This window comes from Fistularia commersonii, chromosome 29, assembly GCF_037954325.1.
Source record: "Fistularia commersonii isolate RoL2024-O1a breed Wild chromosome 29, RoL_Fcom_v1.0, whole genome shotgun sequence".
Classification (NCBI taxonomy): Eukaryota; Metazoa; Chordata; class Actinopteri; order Syngnathiformes; family Fistulariidae; genus Fistularia; species Fistularia commersonii.
This window is the reverse complement of record NC_141312.1, coordinates 625,816-652,086: the sequence shown is the minus strand read 5'-3', so window position 1 is coordinate 652,086 and position 26,271 is coordinate 625,816. Positions and strand designations below refer to the sequence as shown.

The following is a 26,271-nucleotide window of genomic DNA, read 5'->3' as shown; positions in this document are numbered from 1 at the left end:
GCACTTCCTGCACTTCTCTTGCGCACTCGCAATCACGAAAGGCCCGAAAAAAACCGACCGGGCTCATATTTGCCGATCGGGGGGGGAAAAAAAACGTGCGTGTTTTGACACGGAAACACCTTCCGGAAGCTAAAGTCCTCGATCGATGGTAGTTTGAGTGACAGAAATGACGATATGTCAACATGCTATATTTACAAGGTCCGGAGGCCGAACGCCTCCTCGCCGCGGCGAGGCTCAGAACGCTCACGGCCTCCGAGCGGGAGATACGACCCACGTTCGGGCGACATTTGAGCGGCGGTCCGCCCAGCGCCTCCACATCTCGCCGCACATCTAAACTCCTCTGCACGACCTGAGTCATCCTCTTTCGCAAGAAGGGTTTTTCCTTTTTCTTTAACAGATCCAGTTTCATCGAGTCATTTTGCGCGACCTCATCTCTTTGCGGACGATACGCTACTTTACCTTTCGATCGACTTTGCAGAAAACGCGAAGCGCGTCCCTTAGGAAGCGAGGGTTTTACCTCCAGCTTGTCATTGGATTTTTTTTTTTGTCCCTGAAGAGTCGGTAAAATACGCAGAGAAGTCTCCGCCAGGCCACAAAGAACTTTATTCTAGCCCTCTCTCTTGTTTGTCTTTTCTTTCTTTATCGACGCCCGTCCTCGTGTTAAGAGACGGGACGTCGAGGGAGCGCCTGCTCAACGTCAAGGCGACTTTGGGGCGACACACACACACACACACACACACACACACACACCAGACCATGAGGACGACAGTGTGACACGGAGGCAACGTGAGGGCGACATCCTGAGGACGCTGTCGAATCAATGTTACGTCAACTCCGAGACAATACAAGAGGCGACCTTCGGGGGGGGCAAGATAAGACGAGGTCACGCGTCGCTAGGACAACGGTCGGGAGCCGTCACGGCAGAGGCGGGGCAACGTTGGCGACGATGGGAGGGCAACAAGGTGACGGGGCAACGGGGCAACATCGGGAACATCGGGAACATGTCGAGGCGCCGTCAACATCGGGTCCCGACAGGAGGTCGTGTACAGAATAAACACCGCGCTATGAATTAAACGTTCCAGTTTTTGACAAGCCGTTGCAAAAAAATAAAACCTTCTTATATGTATAAATATATATATTTGCTTATAGTGGAGCTACAGTATCTACTGAGTAAATGATAACCTTTTTGCAAAATACAATCGTCCTCTTCACCTTCTGCCGCTCTTTCTGGAGCTTCTTTGGATTCGTATCTTTTGTCTCTGAGTGAAGACGAGCCTCGGTGAGACGCTGAGAAATTCCCTCGTGGGAGGAAGGAGAACGTTTGAGGTCAACCGCTTTTTCTTCACGTTCCTTCGACCTTTCCCCCTCCGAGCACGGATCCGGCCGCCTCCTAGCCCGACACCCAGCTGTGCGTGGTGGTCTTCGCCCTCTGGGGAAATCCTTGCGGACCGGCGCCGGAGTCGAAGTTGAAGTCCAGGCCGTCGCCGTCCATGAGGGTGTCGTGAAGGACCGACTCCATGTCGCACTCGAACCTCTCGATGGACATGTTGTCCAGGTCGCTGGGCAGCCGCTCCTGGTGGTAATGGACGTGCGGGCGGAGCGAGGCGAGTTCCGCGTAACCGTTGCCGCCGCCGTAACCCGGCGCGAGGTCGGCGGCGTGAGCCGGAGGCCCCCGGGACAGTTGCATGTATGTCCTCCGGCTCGTCATCCGAGGAGGGGCCCCCGAAGGACTAGTCAGGCTGGTCAAAGGGATCATGTTGCAGCTATTCAGGTCTCGTGAGGTTGAAAACCCCTGGTTATGTATAGCTTGCGGATTTGCGCGGGGAACGGGCTGACTCTGGGGGCGGGTGATCATTTTTACCCCGTTGTGCCCCTGCAACTGGCCGTGACCGGAGTAGGCGGGCGCCGGGCCCCTCGCCGCCGGAGTCACCTGGGTATCCTTGAAGGGAATCATGTCGCCGGCGTCCGCCTCGGAGGTCAGCAGCTCCTTGAGGAGGCCGGCGGGGCAGGCGTACTGGCTCTCGTAAGCCCCGTAGCCCCGCTTGCTCTCCGGGAGCGGCCGCATGGGGGCCGGGGACATGGAGTTCATCCTCACCGGGCCGTACATGCATTTACGGTAATCCTGCTGCGGGTGCGGGGTCAAGCCGGGGGAGCCGTAAGGGCCGCCCTGGAGCATGGGAGCATTCGAAGGACGCGAGGAATCTGAAGCCAGCTCGGGGTTGTTCGGGTACAGCAGGTTCAGGTTGTCCAGAAGGGTCTCCATGACGATCTGGGAGCCGCTCATGGATCCGGTCACCTCCGACAGGCTGGGCAGGGGGGTCGTTATCTTGCCGCCGCCGCTTCCGGGATACATCAGGTGTCCTTCGGGCTCCCCGGGGTCGTCCTGCTCCGAGGGGAACGGGGACCGGCGGCCGCTCAGGGTGCTGGCGTCCGAGTTGGTGCGCGTTCTGATGGAGCTCCAGGCGTCGAAGTCCTCGTTGCTGTGGGAGTTTGGACTCCCCAGCCAGTTGGAGTACTGCGAACCGGGACTGCCGGCGCTTCCCTCGGCGCCTTCCTGCAGAGCCGTCTGGAGAACGGCGGGAGAACGAGCGTTACTGACCCGGACGCAAGCGGAGGTGTTTCACGGGTGGAGTGACGGGCATACCTTCTTCTTCGTGGCCCTTCCTCTGCTCTTGGTGAACTTGCTGTTGTTGTCCATGGAGACGGCCCTGCGCCGGGGCGACTTCCCGCTCTTCCCCCCCTCCGGGTTCAGCATCCACCACGAGCTCTTCCCCGTGCCCTCGTTCTGGATGCGCACGAAGCGGCTGTGCAGGGAGAGGTTGTGTCTGATGGAGTTCTGGGTGGGAAGAGGAGGAGACAATGGTTGAGATCACGCCTTCGCCGAGACAAGAAAGCAGGCTGACCGCCGAAATTAGCCGAGGCCTTTTCGCGTTAGACCTTTGGTACGAATAGTCAAAAAGAACCCTCGCTTTCCGAGGAGCGGGTGAAATCAAGTCCGAGGGTTGTCCGGGTTCTCCGGGTTCCTCTCACATGCAGGAGGTCCATCGGACACCCGAGATTGTCCGATGTGCGATTGAGGGGGTGAATGATGGCATGAACACGAGAGTGACTGGTTGTGCCGGGTGTCTCTATGTGACGTCAGAATGAGGGGCAAGAGTTGTATGCTTACATCGCCTGTAAAGGAGTGAGTGAAAGGTCGTATGTCCCTGTATGAGGTGTGGACGAGGGACGGCTGGGTTGCCCCCCCACCCCCCCGGACAGCGGGATAAGCGGTCCAGATAATGAATGATGAAATGAACGCTCTCTGTAGGAAACGTGCTATCTAACTAATTAACTCCGGCTGAGTAAAGCGAGAGAGTCGGCTGCTCGCTGGGCTTGTTGGAGATGAAAATGTGGTCCCAGTAACGCTTCCTGTTTTCCCTTTCATGGTGCTGGTAGTAGCTGTGTCCTTCAAAGATCGCGGTATTTCCACGCGCACTCCCGTACTTGAGTGTCGCTCCCCGACTGTAAGCCAATCAAAGTGCGGTGTTTGTCTTCCTGGTGTTTCCAGTGTTTCCCGGCCGTCTGTAATAACACCCCCGACGGCCTCGCCGCTACCTTTTGTCCCGGCTGTGTTATGCTTGTGAGTCTCCTCCCTCCTAAAAAGTGGGCCGTAATGGTGTGTTTCCTGCGACGCCGGCCTACATTTATCCGTACATCTTTTTCCCGCCCGTCGGCCGGCGGCAAAACAGCCGGGGCTGGAAAGCACCTCGGAGCAAACAGTGGGGCGCCGCTTCCAGCTGATTGCACATATTCTACCAGCGTGCGGTGCAGAATTAGACCCGAGCTGGGAGGATCCCACGCCTTCGTTTTGGACGTCGGCGCATTTAGAACGAGACGGCTTCCACGCCCGGTCCATATTTTGTTTTTAAACTGTGGCAAGTTGCGTCCTTGAACCACCACACACACACACACACACACACACACACACACACACACACACCTACTGCCCACAAAGGGACGCCTCCTGAGGACAAACAAAGATGGCCGCCGCTCAGCAAAAAGGCGGACCGTGCGGTTCGGCGTCTCCGCAAAGGCGTCTTTGGAAAGGTGGCGCCGGATCCCGGGGACGGCGAAGAGGGCCGCGAGCTCCAGACGCGCCAGCGGGGAATTTCCCCCGGTGGACGCGAAGGCGGTGGAAGCCAGATGTCCCCGACCGCAGAGGCTGACGGCAGATAAAGACCCGCACATCTGCAACAATAGCCGTCCTGTCTGGGCGCCTCCCGGCCCGCGGTCTGGATCCCGTTCGGCCTTCGAGCGAAGCGTCGCCGCGTTCCTGATTCACACGATCACGTGCGGCGGACGGAGGCGGGAAGACGAGCGGCTCCTCAAACTACTATCACATTATTTACCATTATTTGGTGGAGATCAAGAAGCTGGAGGATTTCAGGTGCTTGGGGTCAACAGTCCAGAGCGTAGGAGAGTGTGGAAAAGAGGTGAAGAGACGGTTCTACCAGGTTGGAATGGGTGGAGAAAAGTGTCAGGGGTACCAAGAGATAGAAGAACATCAGCCAGAATAAAAGGAAAGGTGTACAAGACAGTGGTGAGACCAGCGATGATGTTTGGACTAGAAACTGTTCCAATGACCAAAAGACAGGAGTAACAACGAGAGGTTGCAGAGATGAAGATGTTGAGGTTCTCTTTGGGAGTGACCAGGATGGAGAGGATCAGGAATGAGTCCATCAAAGGAACAGGACATGTTAGATGTTTTGGAGAGAAGGTCAGAGAAGCCAGACGGAGATGGTTGGGTCATGGACAGAGGAGGGATAGAGAATATATTGGTAGACGGACGCTGGAATTGGAGCTGCCAGGCAAGAGGTCTGGAGGAAGACCAAAGAGAAGATTTATGGACGTCGTGAGAGAAGATATGAAGGTAGTTGGTGTGAGAGAGGAGGATCCAGAGAATAGGGTTAGATGGAGGAAGTGGACTCGCTGTGGCGACACCTGAAGGGGAAAGCCGAAAGAAGAAGAAGAAGAAGAAGAAGATTTGATGGTCGGCTGGGAAATCAGATGCACGGCAGGGCGATGAAGAGGGGTAGAGAGACCAAGACAGATAGAGAGGGAAAAACAGAGGGAGAGATAAAGAGAAAGAGAAAGAGAAAGAGAGAGGAGGAGGAGGAGGAGGAGGAGGAGGAGGAGGAGGTTAGGGAGTTCATGCAGGGGGGTTGGGAGGTCAATGAGTTCATTGCGGGCGCTGACGGATCCGTGCAAACAGGTTGTGGAGGACGACCAAGAAGAAGAGGAGGAGGAGGAGAAAAGAAAGATTAACGTGTGTGACGACGTTCGGTCGGGCCGGCGGGCCGCTGACTCACCGAACCCGACCCCCCCCGACACACACACACACACACACACACACACACACACACGAGCCTTCCTGTGAAGGATATCCTGCAGGGCTCTGGGGGGCCGGGGGGCCCGTCTATGTCCTTTAAGTACTTATAAGTACCCTGTGCAAGTACTCTCCTGGTACTAGTACTACATCAGCATGTGTGTGTACTAGTAGCAGTAGCAGTAGCAGCAGTAGCAGCAGTAGTAGTAGTAGTAGTAGTAGTAGTAGTAGTAGTAATAATTTGCAGTCCTTATGTCCTCTATTGTTAGTCGCTTTGGATAAAAGTGTCTGCCAAATGTAATGTAATGTAATGTAATGTAATGTAATAGCAGTAGCAGCAGCAGTAGTAGTAGTAGTAATGATAGCAGTAGTAGTAGTAATAATAGTAGTAGTAGTAGTAATAATAGTAGTAGTAGTAGTAATAACAGCAGTAGTAGTAGTAATAATAGCGGTAGTAGTAGTAGTAATAATAGCAGTAGTAGTAGTAGTAATAACAGCAGTAGTAGTAGTAGTAATAATAGCGGTAGTAGTAGTAGTAGCAGTAGTAATAGTAGTAGCATTAGTAGATGATGAGATGTGTTCTTGATGCATCGAACCCTTTCTGTCCTCTTGCTGTCCCTGTTTTGTATCTGCTGGGAACAACTTCTGCTATCTTGTTCCCACGAGGGCACGTGTTGTTTCCCGTCCGCGAAGGCTTTGTGTGTTTTGTGTGTGTGTGTGTGTGTGTGTGTGTGTGTGTGTGTGTTTGCTTTGAAGCCGCGAGCGACCCTGACGGCGTATCTCCTCAAACCTGGCCTGAGACGGACCTCACCTCTCCTCACCTCGGCCAGGAGAGGACAAAGAACCCCAGCGCCTCACTGACTCAGGAGGCGCCCCTTTTGCATATCATTGGTGTGAAAGGGGAGGCCCTGCGGCTCCTCACACACACACACACACACACACTCACACACTCACACTCACACACTCCAAGGACTGAAGCATTTTGCATGCACCTGAGGGATCTTCTGGGAGGTTCTCAGGGCAGACCAGGGGACGGGGCTGCCAGGAATCTGGCCCGTCTTCCACTTCTATTTCTGTTTTCCACGTCTGATGGCACCTTTCTGCGAGCTCCCGCCGCTTCCTCTGAGAGCAGCGTGTTCTTGCGGGAGGTTTGGCGCCCGGCCTGGCCTCAGGAGGCAGCAGGAGGCCCACGCTCGCAATTCCCACAGGAAGTGTCAGCGTGGGGTTCCTCGGGGTTCTCTAGTTCCTCCCAGACACGCAGGAGGTTCACCTCAGACCCCAGATATACAGATATACAGATATACGATTCGAACGTCAATCCATTCAGTCGCTCCTCCGCACACCCGGCGACGCAGGGTCTCCGATGAACCTCCCGCATCATTTGGAAGAGCGGGAGGAACCTGGAGGCCCTGAAGAGGCTCCACGCAGAATCCACCTGCAGACCTCCCTGTGCTTGATAACACTTAGAGAAAGCAGAAGGTGACGTCGGTGGAGGAAGCGAGCGTGAAGGACCGGCCCGTCGATGAATGGTAATTGCCGCGAGTGAATCGTCTTCAGAAAACATCTCCGGGCTCCTCCTTCCGCACACCAGAACCTCCTCCCCCTCCACAGCTGCCGCCCTCGGTGCAGCCGAGCGCGAAGCTCGCCGTAACGGTCGCCCGGGCCGTAAACAAACAGGTGCAGCCCGGCGTGCGATCCGGCCGGAAAACGGGTTTTGTTTTTAAAATGCGCGGCAACGGCGTGAACCACGGAGGCACCAGGAGACCCCGGGGACCCCGAGGCTCGCACAGCTGCCGCCGCGCACGCAACCGCGCCCGCGTCAGAAAAGGGAAACGAGCGTCACGCGTTCGGGTCGGCGGCGTGGAGGAGGACGGAGGAGGACGGAGGAGGACGGAGGAGGATGGAGGAGGACGGAGAGTCCAGGAGCCTTGCTCGGTTCCGTCCACATGTCCGACACCTTTTCTCGGATTCGCTTCTTCCCTGCTCACGTCTTCTGACAAACGTCAGGCGGATTCTGGTCCCGTGTCCGAACGCCGCGCTCGTCCTTTCCCGCCACCTCGGTGGCCTCCGCTTCTCAGCGGTCTTAGAAGAAGAAGCCGAGGCGGTCGGCGGAGTCACGTCGGACAGCGAACCCCCGCCGGGCGCCCTGACTGTGCAGCTCTGGGAGGGAGGGGGCTCTGCGTCCCAAATCGCGATCATTCCTTCCGGCTCCTCTCACGGATACCGGCGATGTTACCGCCGGGAAGCTCCTCCGGCGGGTTCGACGCCACGCCCGCCACGCCGTTCCGCTTTTGAGGAATTCCACCATCTTCCTTAAAACGCGAGGTATTTCCTGCCTCCTTCTCCGATCGCTCGCCGGTAATTTTCCGGTCGTTTCTTGTTTTTTCTCAACGCGCCGACAGCCGCTTTATGCCGTTACCGGCCTTTTAGGTCATTTCACGCTCGTTTCACGCCGGCTTCGTGATAACTCCCGGGTCGTGTCCGGCTCATTTCAATCTTGTTTACGTAAATACGGAACGTAAAACGGTCCCGATTTTGTGTCTGCGGGTCGCGGCTGGCGCACGACGGCGGCTCCCGGGAGGAGGAAAAGGAAAAACCTGTTGACTGCTTGTCTGCGGCTCGCAAGGTTAAACGGGGGAGGCTCGCCCGGGAACTCAAGAGGCCCGCCGAGAGTTTTAAGTAACCCCGTGAAGAAAGGGAGGCTCAGGGCGGGGGCTTTTTCAGCCACGGAGGCTGGAGGGAAGGAGGGGCGCCGTCAGCTGACTGGCTGCCTGTGGGCGGCGTACAGTCTGCTGTCTATACATGTGTGAGTCTGTGGAATCCGCGGCATGTCGGCCACGGCTTTGTCCTCCGGCCCGCGGGATAATAATCCCCCCCCTCTATATTATGTTCGCAGAAAGAACCCGGCCTCAAAGCCATTATGCAAGACAAAACAAAAAAAAAAAGGGGGGCACGAGTGCCGGGGGGCGGGGAGGGAAGGGGCGACGGCAAGAAATTGCCGGCGGCGTGAAGAAAGAGGAGCCCGGATCAAAAGTAATTGAGATTCGTGAGCGATCCCACCAGGAGCTGCTCGGACCTTTTAAACTGCAAAGTGCGTCAGGAATGCGAGTCGATCTCCAGATTAGGCCCAGATTCCGATTTTCTTCTTTCTTTTTTTTCGACGGAGAGCCGCCCCACGTGAGGACGCCGCTGTCATCGGGCCCCGGCTGCGCGTGTGGAAGTAGGTCGCTCGCTTCCACGCTCGCAGCACGCCGAGCCGCCCACGCCGCGCTCGGCGCCGGCGAGAGGAGGCCGAGCCTCGCGCTCCGCCGCGCTTCTGCTTCCTGGGTCAGGGGAGCGTAGGTGGCGGCTCGGAGGGGGTGCACAGGAAGGCGCCTCCAGGAAGTGGCTTGTCCTTTCTGAGCTGCAATCTCTGCAAGCGCTGCGCTCGCCCTCCCCTGCAGTCGTCACGACGATAAAAAACAGAGTTTCCGTCGAATCGCGCCAAGCCGACCGAACGAGATTAATCGGGATTAACGCAGATCAAACCGCGTGCTAACTTGTCGAGGCCCTTTCGCGAGAGTTCTGTTATCGCGGGGGTTTGACAAGCGTGTTTCGAGAAGTAACTTCTAATAATAAAATGCGTCTGCGTGACGGAGCCGACGCGGCAGATGCTCGGCTGCGGCTGAAAGCCACCGCTTTGAAAGAACAGGGACCTTTTGCACGGCCTCGCCGAAGGAATCCTGTCATTAGCGTGCAACCACGGCGCGGTGGCGAAGCGCATCTGCGTCCTTGCGTGCGTAAATGTCAGTCATTTAGTGCACGGTGCAAGTAACCTTCGGATAAATACCCTCCGGCCACTCATGCGCCCTAACGACACATTCTTGCGCCGCTTTGAACCTCGGCCTCCTCCAACCTCCCGCTCCAGCGCCGAGACGCCGCTTCCTGCTCCGTTATGTCAGGTCAGGGTTCACAGAGGGAAACAATGGCCGTGCTCGTGCACACACACACACACACACACACACACACACTGTGACTCCCTCACAATAAGGGCAGAGACGGTTTGAGGGGAAATGAGTGTCAGTGAAGCGGGGGGCGGCGGCGGCGCCCTCCACCCACCTTCAGTTTTCTGGGTGGAGCCGTTTAATGGCAGAGGTTCGAACCCGGCGCCCTCCGCCCGCCTTCTATCCGCCGCCGCGATGGTGCACGTGACCAGCGACAGACGCCCCAAAGAGCGGTTGCTCTGTTGAGCGTGGCGGTGGAATAATAAGAAACCGGCTGCCATTCCGTAAACAAACGGCGTCCATAGGTGCCGCCGCCCCCCCGAGCCTCCTCTTTTTCCAGGCCTGACCCCGGCGTGCGGCCGGGCGGGGATGTGAACACATGGCACTGTTTTCCATCCGCTCGGCAGGAAATGCATCACAGCTCATTGTGGAGGGGGCGGGCGGGGGGGCGACGTGTTTTTTTTACAGGAAAGTGTAAAAATAACCATTAGCCGGCGGTTCGACGGTCGACGGAGGAACGCTAAAGGACGGATCTGAAGGTGTTGTTGACAGAAAGGACGTTTGATATTTCAGTGTGCGGGAGGCGGGAGGCGGGAGGCGGTGAACGGAGAGGGAACTCCAATCCCGGCTGTCAGTGAACCGCCTGAGACGCACTCGCTTTTCATTCTTCAACATTTCCACGTTGAAACTCATTTGTTGGTTCCTCCTGGTCTCCAGCGCGGATGGAGGCTCCTCCGGGTCCATCATTCACCCGCTCAAGTGTAGATTTAAAATCAATCACCCTGAACAATGCGGCGTCTCCATGAACCTCCTGCACGTGTGTGTGGACGGCGGGAGGAACCCGGAGGAGGAGGTGCCACTGAAGCATCTGAAACCCGGCGCGGGTTCAAATCCCGACTTTTCCCCTGAACCTTCCACAGACTGTGGAGGGCGACGGGATAAAGAGAGGCCGTCCCTTTTCTCCGAGCCGCAGCATCCGCTGAGGAAACTCTAGAAGACCGGGACACAGAGATATGAGCGCACAGCTCAGGAATGGAGGATGTCTGACGTGGTTCCTCCTCCTCCTCCTCCTCCGACACACTCGCGAACACTGATTGAGCTGTTTGCGTCCGCTCCTGTTATTGTCGCCGCGGCCTCTGAGCATCTTTCCCTTGCGCGGCGGCGGCGGCGGCGAGCTCCGGCCGGCAGGAAGGGGAGGCCTCCCGGCCTCTCGGCCTCAGAATGCGTGTTTTGTCAAGCGTGTTAAACAACTATATTTGATTGAGGTTCACGCAGGCATTTCCTGACATTGCTCCAAAGCTCTGGACGGCGGGGGTTATGGGAAGGGCGGCAGGGCTGCAGCGCAGATAACGCCTCCACCTTTTTTTTTTAAATGCCCTTTGGACCCCCCCGCCCCCCCCCCCCCAGCCCGGCCACCCTTCGTTCACCTGGCGGGAGAAAACAGTCACGGGCGAAGATGTTTGTGCAACAATCCCCCCCCCCTTCCCTTCCCACCCCCTTCCCCCCGCTTTTCCAGCTCATCCGGAGCTCGACGTTTTCCGACGCGTTTCCCGGCTTTTAAATTCCACAGCCGAGCCGGGTTTTCCAGCGCCGTGGAAACGCTGAATAAACCAACACTGGATATACTGTTCTCCATAGGAAAGAAGCACATTACCGGGCTGGAGGTGCCAGATCTTCATGCTAAACCTCTCCGTTATTTACAAATACACGCCAATGCAAATGCACTTCTGGCGCCGGATTTGGCACCGGGTGCTCTGGACGCAGGGGTCGGGGGTCTGCGGGGGTCTGCGGGGGTCTGCGGGACGACCCCCTGCTTCTGCACCGCGTCCACGGAGACACCCGGCCAAAGGTGCCGACGCACCTGGAAAAAGTAGCCGTCTTCTATAAGCCTTTGGCCTCCATCACACCGCAAAGCCATGCAACTCCACCTCCCCGGAGGAGGAGGAGGAGCAGGAGGAGGAGCGACAACAACACAACACTTTCAGCCCTGACTTTCCACAACCCAGTGTATTTGAGGAAGAAGATGGCAGGAGATAAACAAGACGCAGCCGCGACTGGGGGGAGTTAGTTAAGTTGCATCACGTGCACGATAATGGTGCGTCCACACGCGATCCGCACAGCAGACCCGACACCTCCAGAGGCCGTGCCCCCCCCCCACGTCCGTCATCACCCGCAGCACAAACTCCTCCTCACCTGCGAAGCCCTCAATGACCTCCCACCTCACTGACCTTCTCCGCCGCCGAGCACAAATCCACCACGGCGGCTCAAACCCCACCTTTAAATCACTATTCAAAGCCCACCTGTGCACGCCGGCTCGCTCGGCTCCGCCGCTCCTTTCTGCTTCTTTTTATTTACCTATCTTGTTTATTTTAATTCACTTTAATCTCATTTAATTTGATGTCATTTCAATGTGATTAATCACATTTTTTTTTTTTTTCATTTCAGTTCAATTAATCACATGATGGTGTTCAATCTGATTTAATCTCATGATTTGATTCATTACTTTTATTTTAGCTTATTTCATTCATTTACTTAATATTCTGTTAACCTGTAGTACATTGTAAAGAGTGGCCCAACACCTATTTTCATTTTCTTCTTATTATTATTATCATACGTTAAGGCAAATTCATGAGCTCAGCGTCCCGGTTGCCGTATCCCACCTTAAATATGCACAAACACACACCTCAAGTCTAGAAAACAACAGAAAACGCCCCTAAAAGCTCGTTTTGGAAGACGGCGCTTCACCGGGCAGCGGCGGGGGACGTTAACGTCGCATCCGTCCAGGTGCCGATGTTGTCGGAGGTGCACGGCGTCTTCCGTCCATCCGGAGGACGGCCTTTGGTTTTGACATAACATCGCATGCCGGCGTCCCGCCAAAGGAAGGCCGCCATTCCGGCGCCGCACAATAACAGGAAGGGAAGAGCGAAGCGACGCCGTGACGCGGTTGGAGGAGGACACACGTGCCGGGACGGTTTCGGAGCCTCCGATCCCACGCCGTCGGTCAACCCCGCGCCCGCGTCTCGGCGCGAGCGGGGCCGACCCCGGGTTTGACCCCGAGGGGTCGAGGAGGCCCTTCGCCACCCTGGAGGACGCCGTTGAAAGCACCTCCGCGGCGCCCCCTCCCCTCCACATGAAGAGCTGAAGAGCGGCTCACCTTCCAGCCCGCGGAGCTGTTGCTGTCCCCCTTGTCCTTGAAGTACGGCACGCTCTTCACCATCCAGTCGTAGATCTGGGACAGGGTCAGCCGCTTCTCCGGCGCGCTGTCGATGGCCTTGGTGATGAGGTCCGCGTACGACAGGTTGCCCCAGGCGTTGCGTCGGGAGGAGCTGCTCTTCCTCTGGCCGGCGGCGGCGGCGGAGGCGGCGGCGCCGGGCGGGGGCACCTGTTGCTGCAGCGGCGGCGGCGGCGGCTGCGGGGGCTGCGGGGGCTGCGGGGGCTGCGGGGGGAGGCGGTGCTGCTGGCGCTGGAGGGGATGCGGACGCGCGCAGTTTCCATCCCCGCGGAGGAAGTCCTGGCCGTGCGGCCGGCGCTCCGCGTACTCCCCGCAGTCCTCCTCCAGCAAGCCCAGGCTGGAGACGAACTCCGCCGCCGCCGCCGCGGCCGCCGCCGCCGCGGGCGCCGCCGGGGAGGACGCGCTGGAGCCGGCGGGCTCGGCGAGCTCCGGGCGCGGCAGCGGCCAGGTGCAGGAGCGCGGCCGGGCGAGCGGCTCGAAGTCCGGGTCGATCTCCACCGGGTGCGCCGGTGGCGGCGCCTCGGCCATGGCGGGTCCTGGAGGCCCCGGGGGGGGCCCGAGGACGCGGATGTCGCCTTCACGCCGGAGAAGAAACCGCAGGGTGAAACGCAGCTCCGGGGTCTCCGGTGAACTTCACACCATCCCGCACCGACGCGCTGCGACGCACCACACTGCCGCGCACACACGCACACGCACACACGCTCTCTGGGCTCCGTGCTGCCTTCAGGGACCACCCACAGGCTGCGCGTAAAAGGCTTCCACAGACGAGACGTGGGAGAGAAAGGGGGAAGACCTGGTCCGGAGCGAGGAGTGTGTGTGTGTGTGGGGGGGGGGTGACGTCACACCGGGGAATCAATTAACACAACTGATCGGAATTAAAGAATTAAAAAAAAAACATTTAAGGGACTTCACAAGCTAGAGGGGCCTTGAATCGACTTTAAATCCAATTTTGCGTAAAGACATTCAAGTTTAACGGTGTCTCGTGTCCGTGGGTCAGTGAAGGGGTCAGCGACCTGCTCAAACCCGTCCATCATGACTTCTAGCGTGCGTCTTTTAATTCCAAGCGCACTTGAACGCACCGTGAATGGAAGGGGACCTTCTGCCGCCGGTGAATTGACGGGAAAACACTTTATTTCTAATATATTCTGACCACATCCTGCGTGTTTCCGTGGGAGGACTGGCCGCCAGACGTGTGTTCGTATGGAGGCCGTTTGGAGAAGTTTCGTGTTTTCATCCAAACTCTGGTCCTTCGTTGTAACCTTCATATTTTGATGGAATTATTTTAAAAAAGGACAATTCTCTGCAAACTGGAGTCCCAAACTTCCATCTGTCCTGGACTAAAGTGCGATAAACCAGGATTAAGGCGTGAACGGCGCCATCTAGTGGACAAGCCGCGGGCCTGCAAACGAGGCCCACGGAGGATTTCCCACGGACAGACGCGTGCGTGAAGGTCCCGCAGTGGAGCGTGGGATGTGGAGACCATCACACCGACGTGGGTGTTTCTGAAATAAAAGCGGGAGTGACGCCCCGCACCTTCCTGCTCCAGTATCCACTCATCACGCGTGGATCAGCCCTGGATCAGCGCTGCTCCGCGCACACGGCCGTGACGCGCCCGCGCCTGCGCAGTGAGTGTGCGTGAAACAGCACTTTGTCTTCATCGCTGGTTCCGCTGCAAGTTTTTGAGGCAGAATCGGACCCCCGGACTTTGTGCGCACACACACACACACACACACACACACACACACACTCAGGTTGCCAGCACCTTATCATGCCAATCACGTCTGTGTTTAAGGAAAAGTGAACAAAATGTGGAAATGGGCCACTCTGAAATGTCAGCCTCTCATTTTCCACACTTTCCCGGACAATGGATGGACTGTGTGTGACCAATTTAAAAACGCCGCGGCTCATTGTTGAAATGTTTTCCAACTCCAAAAGCACTTCCCCGGCCGGGGCCGCGCGGTTCAAGGCCCATTTGAAGTCCTACTGTAAACCAGCTCGGAGTTGTGGACGCCGCGCACCAGATCCACCTCGCCTCGCTTCCCGCCAAGGAAAACACAGATGAACAGATTAAAGATGAAGAGGTTTATCCAGCCACCCGCTGGACGGCCCTCCGGTCACCATTAAGAAAACAAACTCTCCCGTACGCTCTTTGCACGCCAGTCGTCCTCGGGTATCACAAATAGAAAACATTTCCTGGATACGTTTTTCCGCCGAGCCCTGTTATTCTACGTCACGCGCCGGAGATCTCGGAAATGTTATGGAGTTGAAAAGCCCGTCGCTGATCTTCACCTGAAGAAAACACGGTTTCTCAGCATTAAAAACATCGGCTTCGTCTTAATTTCATCTTGATCTTCGCCGCCCCGCGACTCCCCCCCCCCCCCCGGCCTCTATTTATCACAAACCAAAAACAATTTGATGTTAAAGCTAATTTAATCATTTACAACAACACAGAACGCAGATTCTACTGCGCCGCGCGGTCACAGGAGCTGCTGAAGGTCCAAACAGAGCTCTGCTTATTCCAGGTAAACCTCGGCCTCCTTGAGGACGTCCTCCTTGAGATGGAAGTAGTCTCTGAACCAGGAAATGTGCTCCTTCTTCTGCCGGACGGTCAGGTAGGGGTTCTTGGAGAGGCCGGCCACCACCAGCTCCATGAAGTGACGCACGGGACCCCGGCGGGGGAAGCCCTCCTCCAGGTGCTTCTCCAGGAAGACGTGCTCGTGGAAGGGAACGCCGGCCTCCTCCTCCAGGCCTGCGGGGGAGCGAGGCGAGGAGGACGAGGTCAGCGCGAACCCTCCCGGTCGCCCCTTCGGCGTGGACGCCGGAGCCGCCGCTCACCTGCTTCATTGTTGACGGGGTACCGCCACAGCTTCCCCTCCCTGGTCCACTGGATCATCTCCTCCAAGCCGTTGCGCGGCGCCCGGCTCACCGCCTTTGACAGCCGATCGGCGAAGTCCAAGTCCCACAGGGTCGGCCGCTCTGGAACGCAACCACACGAGCAGAGGCTGAGCGGGAGCGCCGAGACGTCAGCGGGTTTGGACCCCAACGTCTCTGACGTCTGGAAGGCGACAAGCGACCATCAAGTCTTAATGCGGGAAAAACTGAAAACGGGTTTTTACCGACGGCGGCGTTGGCGACATCTTCTTGGGTGGGAGCAGAGAAGAGGTTCAGTCTTTTCCCGGAAAACAGGCTCCTCCTGGAAATGAAAGTCAAGCGTCAGGTGCGTCCGGGCGGAGCGGCTCGGACGGGCCGGTCATCGCTTTACTTTCTGCGGACGCCGTCCAGCTCGCCGGTGATGCCTCTGTCGTGGGTGTACCCTCGCCCGTCGTCGTCGAAGCGGATCTGGTTGGCCGGTCGGCTGCTGAGGCGGTTGGGGTTCTTTCCGACCTTCATGTCGGCGATGAGGACTCTGGAAACACACGGCCGTGTTGAACCTCTCAAAGCGGCGCCCGGTTCCCCCGGGAGGCGTGGAGACCACCTACCCCAGGTCGCTCACGTCCGCTCTCTTCTGCGCCTCGGCGACGGCCTCGTGCCGCCTCAGCTGCATCAGCAGCTCCGACTCGGCCTGGCTGCGGTCGGGCAGCGTGGAGGCGGCGGCGGACGCGGCTGCGACCAGCTCGGGATCCAGAGAAGGGCTGACAGAAGAAGAGAAACGGGCAGACGATTATCATAGCTTTCGATTTTGTCTGTTTCTGATGAATTCTAGCGGACACAAACCCCGGGTCCTTTCACCTCATCTGCTTCCACAGCCAATCATCTCCCTCCGTCTCGCCACACCTCACTTCCTGCCCTCTTCCCTCCATCCATAAACCTCCCCTCTGGTCTGCTTCCAGACCTCCTCCTCCCCAGATCTTCTCCATCCCTCCTCTGTCCGTGCTCGAACCATCTCACTGTGATTTTATCTCTGCAACATCTAAGCTGTGACGGACTCCTTCCTGATCCTCCCCAAGGAGAACCTCCGTCGCTTCGGCTTTTCCCGGGTTCTTTATCAGATTCCTGAGATGTTTCTTCTTCCCGTTCTGCCGAGGTCATGCAGCTTGTTCTCGCTACTTTTTAGAGGGCGCAGCTGTGAAAACGCGTCTGAATGAAGAGGATCCGACCGGCCGCCTCCCGTCCCGACCCTCCTCCCTCACCTGTGAGACGCAGCCTCCTCCGTGGCCCTCTGGAACATACTGATGGTGCTCTCCATCTCTGCAGGCTTGGAGACGGGCGTACCCAAACTCGGCTTCACCTGCGGCTTTTTCAGCTTCCTCTTATTCGTCACTTCCACTTTCATGGCGCCCAGAAGGTCAAGGAGACTCTCCTTTCCGGTCCTGGCCGGCGCCGCCGTCGCTCCCGTCATCTTTTCCGCATCCTGCCCCACTGTCACGTCCGTCTTCTGGGCGGCGTTTCCGCCATCTGTCTTCACCGCCGCCTCCTCCTTGACCTGCTCCTCAGCCTTCGCATTCGTGTCGTCCGTGACATTTTGGGCTTCCTTTTCAAGTAAGAGTGGAGCTTCAGTTTCTTCTGCTTCTCCGCTTGTTTTCTCCTCTCGGGTCGCGGTGGAAATACGATCTTTGTTTACGCACAGCCTGGCTGGACCCGAGCTGAAGGGTCCGCTTGGTGTCCTGGATGAGGAGCGACACAAAGTTCACCATCACAGACTCAAAAAGACTCGATATTCAGGGTATTTTAAATGCTTGAGTGAAAGCAAATTCGCACGGTAGGTTTGGATGAAAGCACTTGCGGTAGCACGCTAGCATCTTGGGGTTCAGTGCCTTGCCCGAGGACAGGAGGGGCCGGGAATTGAACCGGCTAATCTAGGTTTGTCCAATTTTACCTGAACTCACCCTGGTCTTACTGGGTGGCTATGCGTTGCATGTTGTGAAAGCCTGCGTCAGGAAAGTGAGCCGGCTGGAAGAGGCCCGCAGGCCGGCTATGTTTCAGTTAAATAGGAAACCGTGGCCGCCGGCGTGGAAGAGACCTGTCCTGCTGGAGGTATTGGTTGCAACCATTTGCACCGAACCATGACATCAAGATGTCCCTCCCCACGACCTCAGGTTGAAAGGGCCACGAGGTTGCTCTCCTTTGAAAGGGACTGCGTGCATTTAGGGATTCTGTAAGGGACTGTCACCCAACCTGAAGTCATCCTTCTCAGATGTTGTGTTTACTGACGGATCCGGAAATGAACTACAAACATAAGCTACTCTCTCTGTGCAGTCCCCGTTCCATCCGTGACATACTCACCGGGGAACTTGAGCTGTAGCCTCGTCCCTGGGTGAAAGACGAAGCTCGCAGAGAACACACGAAGACTTTCGAGCAGTTAACACGGCCCGGGATACGAATCTAAACATGATTGTTTCCGAGGACGTCCTTCCACGCTCCTAGCATCGCGACCCGGTGTTACACGATATAACGTCCCCCCGGAAACACGAGAAGAACGTCGGTTCCCGATCGAGCAACGTTAAAGCAGACGTGAACGGCGAGATCCATAAACAATATACACGTCGTAGTTAAATTGTTTAAATAATTTACACAACTCCTGTCTTTTTCCTTGAATGCTATATTATTTACATTGCAATAACGTACTAATTCATTACAAGTATTTAGAGGCATTACTGTAGTCTCGCGATAACGCAACTGAAGCGTGACTCAAAATGGCGACGGAGTACAATCGCTAATTCACGAATGGAGGTTCCTGTCTAATTCGTGGGATTACTTGGTTATTTATTTTCGAGAAATGGCTATTCGTCGACAAGAGCTAGCCCCGCGAAACAAACGTCTCTGCGAATAGCAGCGGTGAATGTTCCTCATCCCGTAAGTTTCGGCTTCACTTCGCGAAAGGAGAGAGCAACTTCAAGCAGGTAAAAATGTCAGCAGATGCTAGCGCTAAATGACTAGCGCTCAAGCTAACATCCCTCAGATTTTACTCACTCTAACATTCATTGAAGTAAAACTTAAAAACGAGGACTGTTGTAAATGGAAAAAAATATATATCAATGGCGGGTTATTGCATCCCGGTGTAAAGACTTATCTATGGTTTGTTTGTGCGTTGTATACATAATACACGGCTCGACTCATTACCCGCTTGCTCTGGGACTGTTTGTTTACACCCAAGAGTTTGCTAAAAACGTCCCCAAGTCCCCGCACTTGGATATTTCTTCTTGTATTTTTAACAGAAAGGAATTCTGCATTCACGTGAACCGAATAATCCACGGCGACAGTGACAAACACAACACCCTGTGACATGAAAAGTAGTTCCTTTTCAAACTAGTGCGTTCCCCAGCGATACGGGACCCTCATCTTCATCCCTTATCTTAGTATTATAAGAGGCTACTCCGCTGATTTTGCAGCATCCAGGCTTTGCCTAAGAACTCAGATGTTGTTTGCTTTATTTTAATAACTTTTCCGTGCGTTATGCAGATATAAGAGGCTACACGTACTAGTTCGTGCTGCATTATACCCGGGAGTGATCGGACTAACCCGAACCTCACCAGGCCACTCCAAACACGGCAGTACGATTTAACACGAAGCTCCAAGATTTGCTGTAATAATACTTTTATTTGTGGTTCGATTAAGTCATCAGTCCTGCTCAATGCATTGATTAGATCATTAATTGTAATCAATGAGCGTGTCAAATATCGTCTGTGCTTTTATTTTGAAATCCATGTTGAAACGCATTGGCGCGATTTGAACAGCCAGGCTAACTCACTCCCATGTTGGCTTTTTATTTTCCTTTTATTTGTTCCCCTTCAATCAAACATATATTCATTGTAAATGTGAATTAAATTGTGAAATTACTTTTTCAGTCTAACTGTGGCAATTTTAGAATAAACAAAAGGATTCATTAGCAATCATCTCGAATCAGACCCAAACTCCCAAATTGAATTAAACAACCCCCCCGTGTGAATTCTAAACTATTGCTGACCAAAATGGAATTCTTGTCAAAGTAATAGATATGATAATGTGAAGACACTTGACTTTCAATTTTTGTGCACAAGAAAACGATTCAGGTTTTATTTTCCTTTTTTATTAAAACATAAACCTCGATGCCTAACTGTCAGTGTGAGTTAACATATCTGGTTTTCCCAACATGACTTCTTGCAAACATGCACAAACTCATAGCATCTGAATGTTTGTTTTGTTTTTTTTTCCAATGTAACATTTGTTTTTGTCCTGGATCTTAAAAGCTGCACTAAAACCAAAAGGATTTCTTAGTCAGTTATTTTGTAGTTATATTCATTTTCTATAGCCGAGACGCCTGCAGCCTGTCAGTGTTGTGATTTGCCTCTACATGTGTTTGATAGACTCCTAAATGTAGAACCTTCCTTAGAAAAGTACCACATTCATATGAAACACAACTGATGTTAATGTAATATTAGCACAGTGTATTTCGGATATGTTTTGATCACTTTGCAGCCTTTTAGCTTTAAGGTACTGCCATATCGATCTGAATGATAAAGCTCATCGTATACTACGTGTCATATTTGATGAGTAATTTTGTACTAATCTGTTACAGTGAATCAATAAGACCGTTCGGTTATGATAGTAAAATTCCAAATATGTATGTCTCAATGAACCATTTGAATGAATTCTCACAAGACTTTATTTGTGTGAAAAAGACCCACTGGAAGTGTATTTTTATTTACTACCACCACTTCTCCTGGGGTCACCTTAAAAAAACAAAAACAAAATGAAGAAACGCTTCATATTAATTGTACTTTGTTTAAAATGATTCATTTCAAATGTTGGTAGTGGACTTGTATTCATTTCGCTTCTGAATGCCTTTCAATCCTCAACCTGCCTGAATGCAGACATTATTTTGTTGAAAAACCAAACTGGCGTTAAGAGAAAAGGGTGGGTTAGTCCATTTGAGCCCAACGGCAGTACACTGTCTGTCCATTGTGGCCGTTGCTACTTCCTACACGGTCAACACAAGCATTGTTATGTGCTAAATAGTTTCTTTTTTTTTTTTTTTTTCAGAAAAACTCATATTGTTAAAATAACAAATGAAGTCAGCGCCTTCAGGATTAAGCAGAGCGTAATCCTGTTAACCTGAATTGTGTCGCTTCCATATGAGCTGCTACATTCACAGCGACGTGTTCTTTCCTCAGCCATGGCGGAGGAGCGGAGGCAGAAACAATGTTCAGTCATCCTTCCCACCGAGTCCATGAAGGCCATGGCCGAGTCCATGGGAGTGGGGCAGCTACAGGAAGACAGTTGCGTAGCTCTCAGTGAAGAAGTCAGCTACAGAATAAAGGAAATAACTCAGGTGAAATATAGCTCGGATATTTTCTCCATGTCCCTCTAACGCCGGGTGACTGTGCTATTTCTGGCGTCCACGAGTGTCTCTTTGCTGAAATATCCCAGCTCTACTTTTCCTCACACAGGATGCTCTCAAATTCATGCATCATGGAAAAAGGCGTAAATTAACCACCAGTGATATTGACAACGCCCTGAAACTCAAAAATGTGGAGGTACGTGTCAGCGTCACTTATCTCCTGTGTGATTTTGAAATCATGCGTTCTGAGTCCACGTCTTTCTCTCCAGCCGCTTTATGGCTTCCAGTCGCAGGAGTTTATCCCTTTTCGCTTCGCAAGTGGCGGCGGAAGAGAGCTTCATTTCTACGAGGAAAAGGAAGTGGACCTTAGCGATATTATAAACACACCGCTCCCCAGAGTTCCCCTAGACGTGTCTCTAAAAGGTAGAGCCGTTGATCATGACACCGATCGTTTGTACGTGCTCACATATGCTGACGTTTCCCTCGCCTTATGCAGCCCACTGGTTAAGTATTGAGGGGATTCAGCCTTCCATCCCAGAAAACCCACCACCAGGTAAGCGCCACTCCTTCTAAACCCACGGAAGTCACGTGAACATTGTCGTAGTTAAAGTCTCGTGTCCTATGCTTTCAGCACCTAAAGAGCAGCAAAAGGCTGAATCCACAGAGCCGCTTAAAGTCGTCAAACCCGGTCAAGAGGAGGACGGCGCCATTCAAAACAAGAATCAGGGGGCAACAGCTGCTGACGGTAAAGGTCAGCATCCATTACATCACATTACATTACATTCCAGTCATTCAGCAGATGCTTTTACCCAAAGCGACCTACAAAAAGTGCAATTCAGTCACCGAAAATCTGAAGCACCAGCAGTCGGAAGTCAGAAGTGACCACTCAACCAAATAGCCATCTCAGAACCATTTACATACATACATACATACTTTTCATCTTTTTTTTTTTTGGTGTGTTTTTTTGTCCGGGAGGGGGTTGGGAGCTAAGTGCGATTAGTAGGGTAGTGCTTTGTGAAGAGCTATGTTTTCAGCATCCGGTCTTACGTTAAAATGAATCTTTTCATTTTCCCACAATCACATCCTTCCTCTGTGTTTATCTGTCCATCTCCACGTTCCCTCCAGGCAAAGAGAAGGGTCTGATTAGGTTAAAGCCCCGCAGCACCCACGAGCTGTCTGTGGAGCAGCAGCTCTACTACAAGGAAATCACTGAAGCATGCGTTGGCTCCTGTGAAGCCAAGAGAGCTGTAAGTTCTACCTGCTGGATGGCGTTGTACCTCACCTGGTTTTCACCAGTTATCATACAGTGCTTTTGCAAATGTGTTTTGACACCCATTTTGATTATAGACGCCCGGGAATCTCTCATAGCTCTATGTACTTAGCCGCTAGCGTGACATTGTGACTGAATTCTCCTTTTCTGAACTCTATCAGAGTTAGACATGTCTCCTTACTTATTACCGCAATGTTTGGTCTTGTTTCTCATCCAGGAGGCTCTGCAGAGTATTGCCACGGACCCTGGACTCTATCAGATGCTTCCAAGATTCAGTACCTTTATTTCTGAAGGAGTGAGCACCTTTTTCCAATTTCCATTGTTACTACTTTTTTTTTCCTTTCCCCTTGTTGTAAATCCAGGAAGTGTGTCCACGCTGCTTGCGCTGACCTCATTTTCTCTTGGAAGGTTCGAGTAAATGTGGTGCAAAACAACCTGGCCCTGCTCATTTACCTGATGCGGATGGTCAAAGCGCTGATGGACAACCCCACTTTATATCTAGAAAAATATGTGAGTACGGACATTGAATTTTATTGAGGGATGCATGTTATTTTCTCCAAAACACTGTTTTTCAGATTCGGTGAAACAACCATTTTCTCGTTCTTCTCCCAGCTCCACGAGCTCATCCCAGCGGTGGTGACGTGTATCGTGAGCAAACAGCTGTGTTTGAGACCAGATGCCGACAACCACTGGGCATTACGGGACTTTGCCGCCCGCCTCATGGCTCAGAGCTGCAAAACCTTCAGCACCACAACCAACAACATCCAGTCCCGCATCACCAAAACGTTCACCCAGGTAGGGAGACTCACGGCCGGCCCACACAAGGAAGAAGGAATCGTCAGATTATAAATACCGAGACGGAAATGCCAAAGTTCCTTTCCCCTAAATGCCCACTTCCATCCAAGGAGAAAGGAATGATTTTTCTAACCCTCTGATATTCATGGTCCGTGTTGAAAAGCAACCTTTTTCTAGTTTGGCGTTCATCTGTCATTTCCCAATAATTTCGCCTGATTTATCATTTAGATCTGTGGTCATTTCTCTTTTATTTCAACATTTTTCTGTCTTGTATTTATTTCTTGCTTCTTTTCAGGGTAATATCTGGATTGTTTAAATATCATAGTCGAAAACAATATCCTAAATGTCTGACAGCTAGAAAATATTACCTTTATGTAGAGCGATATAGTAACCGTTTATTCAATACAAAGATTTCAAGTTAATTAATGTTTATGTCATCTTGTCCAATCACACAAATCCAAATCATGAAGGGTATTTAAACAGTACATCCCTGTGACAGGGACCAAATAATATGACCGATTGTCCAGAGGGTCACCAGCATGAAGCCCGAAAGAGAGAAGTTTTACTGTCATTTGGAGGTTTATTTTCAATGAACGCATGAACATGTTTGCGCCCGCAAGAGCCTTAAGAGCTTGTTCTTGACTTCTTGACGACGCTCCCGAAACAATGAAGCCTGCCGTGTTTCCTCAGAGTTGGCTCGACGACAAAACGCAGTGGACGACGCGTTACGGCTGCATCGCTGGACTCGCTGAACTCGGTCCTGATGTGAGTGTTTGCAAAGTTTGCTTTTCTTTTTTTCCCCTCCCTCCCCCTCTCTGGGTTTGTCCTAACCTTGCACTTTGTCATCTGTAGGTGATTAAGACGCTGATCCTTCCTCGGCTTACTGTAGAGGGTGCTCGCATCAAAGCTGTGCTGGAAGGACCCTTGGTCTCCAACATTGATAAAATAGGAGCGGACCACGTTCAAAGCCTCTTACTGGTAAAGAATTAAGTCACGGGATTTTATCGGTTTTAAAAAGGCGGAACTCCTCCACATATTTGTCATTTGAAAAGTGGATCCGTGCGAAATTATTTTCACGTGTAAAAATGTCGACTGTCCTTCTGTCGCTATTTCTAAGAAACACTGTGCCAGTGTCATTGCCAAAATAAGACCTCAGCCGGACAACGTGGAGCAGTATCGGACGGACTACGGTTACCTCGGACCCATGCTCTGCTCCCACGTGGTGAAGGCCAGGACCCAAGCAGCCATGCAAGCCCAGCAAGTCAACAGAACCACTTTAACAATCACACAGGTGTGTTGATGTTCAGCTAGAAACGGGTTGTTTTTTTTTCTACTGTGAATATTGTGAAAGATGTCGTGGCAGAAAAAAAAACCCATTTCCAACATACGTAGAAATATGGAGCAAATTGCACGTCCCGAGAGTAAAACCTTGTTTCCTCCGCAGCCTCGTCCGACACTCTCGGTCTCACAAAGCGGCTCGACGGGGCCTCGGACTCCCAGCATCATCAAGGTTCCAAACTCTCTGGCCCTGATGTCCCCGAGGCCGGGGACCCCATCGCAGCCGTCTCCCCCAGCCACCAAGTACATTGTTATGTCAACAAGTGCAGGAGCGGCTTCAACTCAGCAGGCACTTTGATTTTTAGCAGCTTTACTGTCAAGCAATGGATAGTCTGAACTTTACGTTGCCATCATTGTGAGGGAGGAACCGTTGTATAGTTCATCATGCACTCGGCAGAAGCAACGGGTCACCTGTGATACTGTGAAATTTCACACAGAAAGAAAACCTGACCGACGCCGAATTCAGTAAAGGGGAACCATGCTATGCTGTGTTTCCACACGCCCATAGAAAGCGTGGAAACCAATTTTACAGTCGTGGAAAACAAGCAAAAGTTTTGGAAAACCTTCTGTAATCCAGGAGAATTATTCCATACCTTTTTTATGTCAACAAGACTTGAAGATAAAGTAAATTGGAGACAATTTGGTGAAAAAATGTCTCAAAGTGAACTTGAAAATTGAAATGGTCTTTACAATCAACACTACAAAAGTGAAATTATTACATTCTGCCTTTCTCACTGAAATCTCTCACAGATTTGTTGTTTTGAAAAATAAAAAAAAGCAGTGATTTGAAAGGGTAACGCTCAGGTCAATGAACCGTATTTGTTCAGAAAATTCTTGCTTTTACATCTTCCCTTTCTCATGTCAGAAATGGTGGGTGACCTCTAGAAGAACAGCGGTCTCCCGGTCACAGGCGCAAACCCACGCTCATTTTCATTATCTGTCCTCTTTTTGTTTTCAGGTAATCACCATCAGCTCTTCCCAGTCAGCTTCATCAGTCACCAGCACTGTTCCCAGCGCCACCTCCACCTTGCAGCCTCTAGTCAAACTGGAGCCCGGCGGCGGCCCTGGAATAACCGGCCCGCGCCCTCTGCAGAAATACATCGTGGTTTCCCTGCCGTCATCCGCCTCGTCCTCTTTAGAGAGCAAGAGCTCCGTAATCCCCACGCCGATTTCCTCGACGCCCCTCGAAGCGGGGATGAAGATGGACCGGTCCGAGTCTCCCGGTGTGAGCACGCAGTCGCCACACTGAGACCTTTAAGCGGTGGAGATTTTTAAAACGTGGTGCTGCTGAACAACATCTTTGTTTGGGCTGAACCTAATGGATAAACTCTGGAATGATGTGAAGGGGGATCATCTGAGAAAGAACAGCTATGACAAAAAATTGTAAATATATCAATGCCCAATGAAAACTGGGGTTAATCTGTGACATCTGTCATGTTTCAGCTTATATTCTGATTGATTTCATGTTCTTTTTTTACTCAAAAATAAATGAGGTTTTGTATGAACGCCCTTTCATCCGGATGGTTATGTTCTTTTTTTTTTTTGTTTGTAACAACCTAGTTAATTGAGATTAACTAATTGAATGTTGCTTTTCAACGCTCGCTCAGTTGGTTCATAACTGGGCATTCACTGAAGGGAGAACCAGATTACCTCCCAGTAAATAACGATGGCTTTCAGAGGACATTGAGCGAGACTTCTCAGAAGTGTTTTGTGTGTGTTTGTCTTAAGACTCTTTATTTATTTCTATTTGTTTTATTCCACGGTTTGCTGCCTGCACATGTTTGTGTCACCGAGGACCCTTTTACCACCTTGTCTCATTTTTCTATCCCTGTCTTGGTCTAATCACTAGTTTTAAAAAGTCTGAACCACGTTAGAGTTTTGAATGAAAAACGGTATCAGACTGAGCATTTAGTCGAAAAGCAGTGACGCTGCACCCCGAAATCCTTGGGAATATTTTGAATTATTGAATATTTTAAAAGCTCAGGCAGCCGCGCGCGCGCCCCTCACCCCCAACAGCTTCCGGTGTGA

The 26,271-nt window shown here is 52.7% G+C and overlaps 3 protein-coding genes across 4 annotated transcripts; 1 reads left to right on the top strand and 2 right to left on the bottom strand.

The window, feature by feature from the left end:
* Window positions 1-1,237: 1,237 nt before the first annotated feature.
* LOC147216538 (forkhead box protein O1-A-like) lies at window positions 1,238-13,336 on the bottom strand. The gene is made up of 3 exons (XM_086177147.1): window positions 12,506-13,336; window positions 2,645-2,836; window positions 1,238-2,566 (listed from the first exon to the last, which is right to left on the bottom strand). The coding sequence occupies exons 1-3, from the start codon at window positions 13,109-13,111 to the stop codon at window positions 1,391-1,393; spliced, it is 1,974 nt and encodes a 657-aa protein (XP_086033273.1). The 5' UTR covers window positions 13,112-13,336; the 3' UTR covers window positions 1,238-1,390.
* Window positions 13,337-14,994: 1,658 nt separating this feature from the next.
* On the bottom strand, window positions 14,995-17,963 carry mrps31 (mitochondrial ribosomal protein S31). The gene is made up of 7 exons (XM_086176787.1): window positions 17,807-17,963; window positions 16,714-17,187; window positions 16,063-16,215; window positions 15,846-15,989; window positions 15,700-15,776; window positions 15,419-15,559; window positions 14,995-15,332 (listed from the first exon to the last, which is right to left on the bottom strand). Exons 1-7 carry the CDS (start codon window positions 17,911-17,913, stop codon window positions 15,097-15,099), a joined length of 1,332 nt encoding a protein of 443 aa, XP_086032913.1. The 5' UTR covers window positions 17,914-17,963; the 3' UTR covers window positions 14,995-15,096.
* A 241-nt stretch (window positions 17,964-18,204) lies between these two features.
* Window positions 18,205-25,749, top strand: taf6 (TAF6 RNA polymerase II, TATA box binding protein (TBP)-associated factor). 2 transcript variants are annotated; one of them, XM_086176785.1, is made up of 15 exons: window positions 18,205-18,423; window positions 20,674-20,831; window positions 20,950-21,036; window positions 21,110-21,263; window positions 21,337-21,393; window positions 21,472-21,591; window positions 21,966-22,087; window positions 22,328-22,405; window positions 22,519-22,620; window positions 22,723-22,905; window positions 23,596-23,670; window positions 23,758-23,883; window positions 24,023-24,196; window positions 24,350-24,532; window positions 25,202-25,749. In XM_086176785.1, the coding sequence occupies exons 2-15, from the start codon at window positions 20,676-20,678 to the stop codon at window positions 25,490-25,492; spliced, it is 1,908 nt and encodes a 635-aa protein (XP_086032911.1). In that variant the 5' UTR covers window positions 18,205-18,423; window positions 20,674-20,675; the 3' UTR covers window positions 25,493-25,749. The 2 variants fall into 2 exon arrangements, with proteins under 2 accessions (XP_086032911.1, XP_086032912.1); XM_086176786.1 differs by having other exon boundaries at window positions 18,209-18,423; window positions 21,472-21,585.
* The last annotated feature ends 522 nt before the right edge of the window (window positions 25,750-26,271 follow it).